The following is an 11651-nucleotide window of genomic DNA, read 5'->3' on the forward strand; positions in this document are numbered from 1 at the left end:
CATGACTTGGTGACAGCGGGTTTCCTCTCTCAATACTTTTGTGGTACTTAACCATATGTCTGACACCATATAACCGTAAATGAAATGTGTCGAGTGCGTCGTTAAATTAAAAAACCCCACATAAAACATAACATTTTTATTTGATATATTTACATATTTTATCTGTCAGTTTCTAATTCATATATATATATCTGTAACATATGTATTGGTGAAATGGGTATTTACCATCATTCTTACAGATCTCCTTTCACAGCTTTCTTTAGCCTTTATTAATGTTTGCAAAATGTTAGAAAATTTTATTTCTTTAAAACCAACACCATATTATATGAAATAAAATGATATTTTGATACTCTGTGTTTATTTGTCCTTTTCTGTTGTTAGTGTTGGTTAAAGTCTCCATAATATTCTTAAAAACGGGTCCTGGGGGCGGGGGTGTAGGGTGGTGAAGTAGGGGGCGATTTGGGGCATGCTCCCTCAAAAACATTTTGAATTTCAGGTGTACAAATACAGCATTTCCAGCCTGGTGAGCACAGTAGCAGGGAAAATGTGGGGTGGTGGTGGGAGATAGCCCCTGTGACCCCAGTCATCTGCTGCCATTACTAACATCTTCCCTATGAACCGAACCTTTTTAAACTACCAAAATTATATACATGTTAAATATATGTTCTTGTTTAGAATATTAGTATCTATATATCCATTTTGGTTCTGGTCATATTAAATATTTTAGCTGAAGCTTCAGTCCATTTCCTAATATATACTCTTCAAAAAAAGAAACGCAAAAGGGTACAAATGGGTTATAACTCCGATTTTATGTTTCCTACCGGTTCATGCTTTGTGAATATAAGGTCATTACATGTCCCAAACACATTCCCACGGTTACATTCGATAAAACGCAGCTACTGTAAAATAAAGTTTCAAAATGTGAATATTCGCAAAAACGCAGCCACGTGCAAACCATGTCACCACTGCACGTGCGTTGTCTGCACGTGCAACATGAACACCGACAGTATAAAAGTGCAGGGTTTTCGCTTGCCTGGCCTCTGTATCTGGCCGACAGTTGACAATCCAGGACATGCCACGTCTCAGTGAACCGCAGAGAAACAATGCCATCGGCCGACTAGACACAGGCGAATCCAGAACGGCCGTTGCCAGGGCATTCCATGTGTCCCCAAGCACCATCTCCAGACTGTGGGACCGTTACCAGCAACATGGATCAACACGTGACCTCCCTAGATCCGGTCGACCACGGGTCACTACCCCCGGGCAGGACCGCTACATCCGGGTACGCCACCTTCGGGAACGATTGACTACTGCCACCTCCACAGCCGCAGCAATACCAGGTTTGCGCAGGATATCCGACCAGACCGTACGGAACCGCCTACGTGAGGTAGGAATTCGTGCCAGACGTCCAGTTCGAGGTGTCATCTTAACACCACAACACCGTCGACTCCGACTGCAGTGGTGCCAGATTCATCGACAATGGCCTCAACTGCGATGGAGACGGGTGTGGTTCAGTGACGAGTCCCGATTTCTGCTCCGACGTCATGATGGAAGATGTCGCGTGTATAGGCGTCGTGGTGAACGTTATGCGGCAAACTGCGTGCAGGAAGTGGAAAGATTCGGCGGGGGTAGTGTCATGGTGTGGGCAGCCATCTCACACACTGGCAGAACTGACCTGGTCCACGTGCAGGGCAACCTGAATGCACAGGGCTACATTGACCAGATCCTCCGGCCACACATCGTTCCAGTTATGGCCAACGCCAACGCAGTGTTCCAACATGACAACGCCAGGCCTCACACAGCACGTCTCACAACGGCTTTCCTACAGAACAACAACATTAATGTCCTTCCTTGACCATCGATATCACCGGATTTGAACCCAATTGAGCATCTATGGGACGAGTTGGACCGACGCCTCCGACAGCGACAACCACAGCCTCAGACCCTGCCCGAGCTGGCAGCAGCCTTGCAGGCCGAGTGGGCCACCATCCCCCGGGACGTCATCCGTACTCTGGTTGCTTCAATGGGCAGGCGGTGCCAGGCAGTTGTCAACACACGCGGAGGCCACACCCGGTATTGACTCCAGATGACCTTGACCTTGGTGGTGTGTCCTATCACTTACTCACAATGGACTAGAATGAATTGTGAACGATCCTGCAACATTTGGTAATTATCGGACTCGCCATTCAATAATTAAATCAATTCTCCAAATGTTACGACAATGTGGTTTTGCGTTTCTTCTTTTGAAGAGTATATATTTTTTTCATACATACAAAATTATAGTAAGGTAAAATCCACGTTTAGCGACTAGAAACATTAGGATGACCAGAAACACATTAAATACATACACTGATGAATCTAAACAAGAAATTGTATTTAATAGCAGTCCTTGGTTTTTGAAAATTATAGGCGAGTGGAAAATCGCACACCTCAATATGCTAAGGCGAGTGAAAAATCACTCTCCAAAATAAATAAAATAGGCAGTCTTATCTCCGATTGGATTTTGACTGGTATGTCTAAAAAATTGTCTATTAAACCAGTATTTCCCGATTTGTTCAACAAAGAGAAATACCCGTTTAACGACTGCATGGAAGCCACTGCCATGTTTTTAATTTTTATTGTTTTAATAAAAATACCTTCCTATCAGCTAAATGAGCTATAAAAACTGTTGATTTTTGTAAACAGTGGAAATAAATATACCCATCTATTTTACGTACGCCGTGTGCTGTTTTTCACTCATCAGATTGAAATTATGTGCGCTGTACAAGTGCAATCGCACCCGCGCACCTTAAAAAGCAAGGTCTGTAACAGGGAAGTGTAGTTGTTAAAATAGAGGGGGGGGGGGGAATGTAGCCCAGTGGTAAAGCACTCACTTGATGTACGGTCAGCCTGAGATCGATTCCTGTTGATGGGGGTGGGTGGGGAATGTAGCCCAGTGGTAAAGCACTCGCTTGATGTACGGTCAGCCTGGGATCAATTCCTGTTGATGGGGGAGGGGGGGGGGGAGGAATGTAGCCCAGTGGTAAAGCACTCGCTTGATGTACGGTCAGCCTGAGATCGATTCCTGTTGATGGGGGGGGGGGGAATGTAGCCCAGTGGTAAAGCACTCACTTGATGTACGGTCAACCTGGGATCGATCCCTGTTGATGGGGGGGGGGGGGGTGAATGTAGCCCAGTGGTAAAGCACTCACTTGATGTACGGTCAGCCTGAGATCGATTCCTGTTGATGGGGGTGGGTGGGGAATGTAGCCCAGTGGTAAAGCACTCGCTTGATGTACGGTCAGCCTGAGATCGATTCCTGTTGGGGGGGGGGTGGGGGTGGGGGGGAATGTAGCCCAGTAGTAAAGCACTCGCTTGATGTACGGTCAACCTGGGATCGATTCCTGTTGATGGGGGGGGGGGGGGAATGTAGCCCAGTGGTAAAGCACTCACTTGATGTACGGTCAGCCTGGGATCGATCCCTGTTGATGGGGGGGGGGGGGGGGGGGGAATGTAGCCCAGTGGTAAAGCACTCACTTGATGTATGGTCAGCCTGAGATCGATTCCTGTTGATGGGCTCATTGGGCTATTTCTCAGGCCGTGGGATGGTTCATATAAAAGATCTCTTGCTACTAATGGAAAAATTGTAGTGGGTTTCCTCTCTAAGACAATATGTCAGAATTACCAAATGTTTGACATCCAATAGCCATTGATTAATAAATCAATGTGATCTAGTTAAACAAAACAAACTTTAACTGTTAAAATGGCAACAATACAATCTTGTTAAATAACATTACAGTTTTTCTTCATCCACTCTTGGTCCAAACCAATAGAGGAAGAGAAAATGTGAACACGTTAAATATAGCATTATTTTTATCAACATAGTTCCAGAATGAGCATGTTTAACAAAGTTCAACATAATACAAAACATTTGCTGTAAACAATGAAATATTTTATTGTAAAAAAAAATATTTAAAAATTCCAACATAAAAAATGACAGTTCTATTGGTAATGGAACGATGTGTGTTGAGAGTTAATAATCTCAACTATAAAGTGTTTCCTAAAATCAGGTACTAGTGTACATATTAACATTACTGTATGTACAGTGTTTGTTATGTTCCAGTGTTGGGAAGTTTGTCGCAAGTGGGTGGCCATATTCATGACTATTTAAAAATCAAAAGTATGTGGCTGTAGATTTTCAAAGTGCATGGGTGGGAAAGAGGGGGTGCAGGGATGGTGAAGGGGTGGAGTCTACATGCAACCACTTAAATGGAAGTTGTATATTAGTGGTAAATGCACTTTTAAGTGAAAAAGAAAACAAAAATTTATTGTGAACAAGGTGATCCCCCCCCCCCCCCCACCTATACTGCTGGATCTGTGCCAGTTTTCAGTGAACATTCTTGCCACCCAATATGAAACACAGTGCCACACATTAAGCAGTATGGTGAAGTTTAATACCACATGGAATCATTTACAGAATAATATGTTATTTTCATACTTTAGTGGTTGCTGCTTAACTATTTGTGAGGAGTATATATGTTGTTTGTACGTACAGTCCCAATATCAGTCCACTCTTGGTGTCTGCAGTGTTAGTGTAGGTCTACCTGAATGCCACACTGTGTCTAGCTGAATGCCACACTGTGTCTAGCTGAATGCCACACTGTGTCTAGCTGAATGCCACACTGTCTAGCTGAATACCGCACTGTGTCTACCTGAATACCACACTGTCTACCTGAATACCAGTGTCTAGCTGAATGCCACACTGTGTGTAGCTGAATGCCACACTGTGTGTAGCTGAATGCCGCACTGTGTCTAGCTGAATACCGCACTGTGTCTAGCTGAATACCACACTGTCAAGCTGAACACCGCACCGTGTCTAGCTGAACACCGCACCGTGTCTAGCTGAACACCACACTGTGTGTAGCTGAATACCCCACCGTGTCTAGCTGAATGCCAATGTGTAGCTGAATGCCACACTGTGTGTAGCTGAATACCCCACTGTGTGTAGCTGAATACCCCACTGTGTCTAGCTGAATGCCACACTGTGTGTAGCTGAATGCCGCACTGTGTCTAGCTGAATACCGCACTGTGTCTAGCTGAATACCGCACTGTGTCTAACTGAATACCACACTGTCAAGCTGAACACCGCACCGTGTCTAGCTGAATGCCGCACTGTGTCTAGCTGAATACCGCACTGTGTCTAGCTGAATACCACACTGTCAAGCTGAACACCGCACCGTGTCTAGCTGAACACCACACTGTGTGTAGCTGAATACCCCACCGTGTCTAGCTGAATGCCAATGTGTAGCTGAATGCCACACTGTGTGTAGCTGAATACCCCACTGTGTGTAGCTGAATACCCCACTGTGTCTAGCTGAATGCCACACTGTGTGTAGCTGAATGCCCCACTGTGTGTAGCTGAATACCGCACTGTGTGTAGCTGAATACCGCACTGTGTGTAGCTGAATGCCACACTGTGTGTAGCTGAATACCCCACTGTGTCTAGCTGAATACCGCACTGTGTCTAGCTGAATGCCCCACTGTGTCTAGCTAAATCCCGCAGTGTGTCTAGCTGAATCCCGCACTGTGTGTAGCTGAATACCGCACTGTGTGTAGCTGAATACCGCACTGTGTGTAGCTGAATACCGCACTGTGTCTAGCTGAATACCGCACTGTGTCTAGCTGAATACCGCACTGTGTGTAGCTGAATACCGCACTGTGTCTAGCTGAATACCGCACTGTGTGTAGCTGAATACCGCACTGTGTCTAGCTGAATGCCCCACTGTGTCTAGCTGAATGCCCCACTGTGTCTAGCTGAATACCGCACTGTTTAGCTGAATGCCCCACTGTGTCTAGCTGAATACCGCACTGTCTAGCTGAATGCCCCACTGTGTCTAGCTGAATGCCCCACTGTGTCTAGCTGAATGCCCCACTGTGTCTAGCTGAATACCGCACTGTCTAGCTGAATGCCCCACTGTGTCTAGCTGAATACCGCACTGTCTAGCTGAATGCCCCACTGTGTCTAGCTGAATGCCACACTGTGTGTAGCTGAATGCCCCACTGTGTGTAGCTGAATACCGCACTGTGTCTAGCTGAATACCGCACTGTGTCTAGCTGAATACCCCACTGTGTGTAGCTGAATACCGCACTGTGTGTAGCTGAATACCGCACTGTCTAGCTGAATACCGCACTGTGTCTAGCTGAATGCCCCACTGTGTGTAGCTGAATACCGCACTGTGTGTAGCTGAATGCCCCACTGTGTGTAGCTGAATGCCCCACTGTGTGTAGCTGAATACCGCACTGTGTGTAGCTGAATACCGCACTGTCTAGCTGAATACCGCACTGTGTGTAGCTGAATACCGCACTGTGTCTAGCTGAATACCGCACTGTGTCTAGCTGAATGCCCCACTGTGTGTAGCTGAATACCGCACTGTGTCTAGCTGAATACCCCACTGTGTGTAGCTGAATACCGCACTGTGTCTAGCTGAATACCGCACTGTGTCTAGCTGAATACCGCACGGTCTAGCTGAATACCCCACTGTGTGTAGCTGAATACCGCACTGTGTCTAGCTGAATACCCCACTGTGTGTAGCTGAATACCGCACTGTCTAGTCTAGCTGAATACCCCACTGTGTGTAGCTGAATACCGCACTGTGTGTAGCTAGCTGAATACCGCACTGTGTGTAGCTAGCTGAATACCGCACTGTGTCTAGCTGAATACCGCACTGTCTACTGTGTGTAGCTGAATACCGCACGGTCTAGCTGAATGCCCCACTGTGTGTAGCTGAATACCGCACTGTGTGTAGCTGAATACCGCACTGTCTAGCTGAATACCGCACTGTGTGTAGCTGAATACCGCACTGTCTAGCTGAATACCGCACTGTGTCTAGCTGAATACCGCACGGTCTAGCTGAATGCCCCACTGTGTGTAGCTGAATACCGCACTGTGTGTAGCTGAATACCGCACTGTCTAGCTGAATACCGCACTGTGTGTAGCTGAATACCGCACTGTCTAGCTGAATACCGCACTGTGTCTAGCTGAATACCGCACTGTCTAGCTGAATGCCGCACTGTGTCTAGCTGAATGCCCCACTGTATGTAGCTGAATACCGCACTGTGTGTAGCTGAATACCGCACTGTCTAGCTGAATGCCGCACTGTGTCTAGCTGAATGCCGCACTGTCTAGCTGAATGCCGCACTGTGTCTAGCTGAATGCCCCACTGTGTCTAGCTGAATACCGCACTGTGTCTAGCTGAATGCCCCACTGTGTGTAGCTGAATACCGCACTGTGTCTAGCTGAATACCGCACTGTCTAGCTGAATACCGCACTGTGTCTAGCTGAATGCCGCACTGTGTCTAGCTGAATCTAGCCCCACTGTGTCTAGCTGAATACCGCACTGTGTCTAGCTGAATGCCCCACTGTGTCTAGCTGAATGCCCCACTGTGTCTAGCTGAATACCGCACTGTGTCTAGCTGAATGCCCCACTGTGTCTAGCTGAATACCGCACTGCACTGTGTCTAGCTGAATGCCCCACTGTGTCTAGCTGAATACCGCACTGTGTCTAGCTGAATGCCCCACTGTGTCTAGCTGAATGCCCCACTGTGTCTAGCTGAATGCCGCACTGTGTCTAGCTGAATGCCCCACTGTGTCTAGCTGAATCCCGCACTGTGTCTAGCTGAATGCCCCACTGTGTCTAGCTGAATACCGCACTGTGTCTAGCTGAATGCCCCACTGTGTCTAGCTGAATACCGCACTGTGTCTAGCTGAATACCGCACTGTGTCTAGCTGAATACCCCACTGTGTCTAGCTGAATACCGCACTGTGTCTAGCTGAATGCCCCACTGTGTCTAGCTGAATACCGCACTGTGTCTAGCTGAATGCCCCACTGTGTCTAGCTGAACACCGCACCGTGTCTAGCTGAATACCGCACTGTGTCTAGCTGAATGCCGCACTGTGTCTAGCTGAATGCCCCACTGTGTCTAGCTGAACACCGCACTGTGTCTAGCTGAATGCCCCACTGTGTCTAGCTGAATACCGCACTGTGTCTAGCTGAATACCGCACTGTGTCTAGCTGAATACCCCACTGTGTCTAGCTGAATACCGCACTGTGTCTAGCTGAATGCCCCACTGTGTCTAGCTAAATCCCGCAGTGTGCTTGTTTCGATGCCGGGTAGAATCTGTAAGACTAAAATAACTCAGGGAATTGTGAAATGGGGAGAAATATTCATCGGAAAACACTAATATAGGGCCTTCTCATGTAGACAAAACAGCACTAATATAGGGTTAACTCCATGTAGACAAAACAGCACTAATATAGGGTTAACTCCATGTAGACAAAACAGCACTAATATAGGGTTAACTCCATGTAGACAAAACAGCACTAATATAGGGCTAACTCCATGTAGACAAAACAGGACTAATATAGGGCCTTCTCATGTAGACAAAACAGCACTAATATAGGGCCTTCTCCATGTAGACAAAACAGCACTAATATAGGGTTAACTCCATGTAGACAAAACAGCACTAATATAGGGCTAACTCCATGTAGACAAAACAGCACTAATATAGGGCTAACTCCATGTAGACAAAACAGCAGTAATATAGGGCTAACTCCATGTAGACAAAACAGCAGTAATATAGGGCTAACTCCATGTAGACAAAACAGCACTAATATAGGGCTAACTCCATGTAGACAAAACAGCAGTAATATAGGGCTAACTCCATGTAGACAAAACAGCAGTAATATAGGGCTAACTCCATGTAGACAAAACAGCAGTAATATAGGGCTAACTCCATGTAGACAAAACAGCACTAATATAGGGCTAACTCCATGTAGACAAAACAGCACTAATATAGGGCTAACTCCATGTAGACAAAACAGCACTAATATAGGGCTAACTCCATGTAGACAAAACAGCACTAATATAGGGCTAACTCCATGTAGACAAAACAGCAGTAATATAGGGCTAACTCCATGTAGACAAAACAGCAGTAATATAGGGCTAACTCCATGTAGACAAAACAGCACTAATATAGGGCTAACTCCATGTAGACAAAACAGCAGTAATATAGGCCTAACTCCATGTAGACAAAACAGCAGTAATATAGGGCTAACTCCATGTAGACAAAACAGCACTAATATAGGGCTAACTCCATGTAGACAAAACAGCACTAATATAGGGCTAACTCCATGTAGACAAAACAGCACTAATATAGGGCCTTCTCATGTAGACAAAACAGCACTAATATAGGGCTAACTCCATGTAGACAAAACAGCACTAATATAGGGTTTACTCCATGTAGACAAAACAGCACTAATATAGGGTTAACTCCATGTAGACAAAACAGCACTAATATAGGGCTAACTCCATGTAGACAAAACAGCACTAATATAGGGCTAACTCCATGTAGACAAAACAGCACTAATATAGGGCCTTCTCCATGTAGACAAAACAGCACTAATATAGGGCTAACTCCATGTAGACAAAACAGCACTTTTAAACTACAAGCACTTTTTCATATCCGAGGGTGGGGTGGGGTGGGGTGGGGGACTGTAACCCAATGATATCTCCACCAAGTACCACCATGGTGCACAATAGTGTCACAGTGGCCATACATCCCAGGTGTTTATATAGTTTGTGTATATATGGTACAGTAATACGTGTTTCATGGTAACACACCACTGTTAGTTCATTTCATCTGGACAGAACTTCACAGTACCAATGTCCTTAGGTGGCCAGATCTGAAACAAACATTTAAATAAACAGTAGTACTTACAGTTAAAAAAACACTCTTTACAGACATACGGTAATAAACATTTTAAATGATGAAATGTGCTGTTTTCAAAAATAAGATTTTGTTGTGTAAGAAGAATACACACAAGTTAAAACTGTTAAAGTTAAGTTTGTTTTGTTTAACGACACCACTAATGCAATTTTGTTTATTAGTAATCCTTGGTTAAAGGACCGGCCTCTGTGGCATCGTGGTTAGGCCATCGATCTACAGGCTGGTAGGTCATGGGTTCAGATCCCAGTCGAGGCATGGGATTTTTAATCCAGATACCAACTCCAAAGCCTGAGTGAGTGCTCCGCAAGGCTCAATGGGTAGGTGTAAACCACTTGCACCGATCAGTGATCCATAACTGGTTCAACAAAGGCCATGGTTTGTGCTATCCTGCCTGTGGGAAATGCAAATAAAAGATCCCTTGCTGCCTGTCATAAAAGAGTAGCATATGTGGTGATAGCGGGTTTCGTCTTAAAGACCATATGTTTGACGTCTAATAGCCGATGATAAGATAAAAATCAATATGTTCTAGAGGCGTCGTTAAATAAAACAAACTTTACTTTCATTGGTATACAGGTGCACATTTTTGTATGGGGCAGACTGGCTTTTGCCCGAATTAAACGAAAATGCCCGAATCTTCATTTATTCATATTAGCATTACTAGCATAGGGTTGCAAAGGAATCACTATGCATTTTTACATGGATTACAACTACTTTTGAGGGTAGAATGATGGAAATACATGGTAAAAAGGTCTCAGGTTAGCACATTTTTCTAGAATATCTGTATACGTTTTGCCCGAATTTGAGGTTTTGCTCAAGTACCCCCTTGTGCCCTGTCTTGTATGCTTATGTTTGCATTAGCAGCAAGGGATCATGAACATCCACTTTCCCACAGATTGGACAGCACATACCACAGCCTTTGGGGAAATGATTAAAGTTTGATTTGCTTAACACCACCACTAGAGCACATTCTCTGATGTACTGATCATGAGCTATTGGGTATGTGCTCTAGTGGTGTTATTAAACAAACCAAATTTTGTAACCGGCCTCGCTCGAGACCACTACAATGGGCCCAGCGACGGGGATCAATCCCAGGCCGACTGCACATCAGGTTAGCACTTTACCACTGGGCTCCATCCCGCCCCAGTCATTATTCAATGTGTTCTAATGATGTTATTAAACAAAACATACTTTAACCAAATATATCTTTTTTTAACACCTTCACTTCAGATCACGACCCAGACATTATACCAACCTTGAAGAAAACTCTGCTGCGTAACAAAGCATAGGGAACTGGTCCGTAAGTCCGTGAGTCCGTTGAGTTGTCTTTATTGTCGCCTTCCAGCCAGACGTGACCACGAGGAACCTGAAAGGGTTAAATCTTTAGTGGGTCGTCCAGTGGAATAATTCAGAGCTAACCAAATTAGCCAACTGTCAGTTTTAAAATCAACTGGTCAATTTTAGTTTAATTTTGTGAAATAAATTCATGTCATTATTCATATATGCAACTTGGGTGTCCTGCAATTTTTTATAGTTAAATACATAATTTGTCAAATGTATTCCAGGACTAGACTTTATTCCGCCAGTCACATTCCAATGAATTCTCCCCCACCCTAACCACTGGTCTCAAATTTCTGACCAACACACAAGACATGTTTACAAAATATAAATAAGGTATTATACACAAAGTATGTAGACAAAGACACATGACTGTCTCCCTGTAGTGGAGTACATAACTCCTCACCTTCAGCCATATGTTAACATCCTCCATGCAGTCATGACTTAATTAACTAGAAACCGGCCTCGGTGGTGTCGTGGTAGGCCATCGGTCTACAGGCTGGTAGGTACTGCGTTCGGATCCCAGTCGAGGCTTGGGATTTTTATCCAG

At 45.0% G+C, this 11651-nt stretch overlaps 1 protein-coding gene across 1 annotated transcript in view; it reads right to left on the reverse strand.

Moving 5' to 3' along the window:
• Positions 1-9665: 9665 nt before the first annotated feature.
• Positions 9666-11651, reverse strand: part of LOC121380689 (mitochondrial inner membrane protease subunit 1-like) — a 9164-nt gene continuing 7178 nt past the window's right edge. The window contains exons 4-6 of the mRNA XM_041509635.1: positions 11382-11397; positions 11019-11129; positions 9666-9722 (exon numbers count right to left, since the gene is read on the reverse strand). Coding sequence (XP_041365569.1) covers positions 9666-9722; positions 11019-11129; positions 11382-11397 — 184 coding nt within the window. The remainder of the gene's footprint in view (positions 9723-11018; positions 11130-11381; positions 11398-11651) is intronic.

The sequence above is a fragment of the Gigantopelta aegis genome, chromosome 9, assembly GCF_016097555.1.
Source record: "Gigantopelta aegis isolate Gae_Host chromosome 9, Gae_host_genome, whole genome shotgun sequence".
NCBI classification, from domain to species: Eukaryota; Metazoa; Mollusca; class Gastropoda; order Neomphalida; family Peltospiridae; genus Gigantopelta; species Gigantopelta aegis.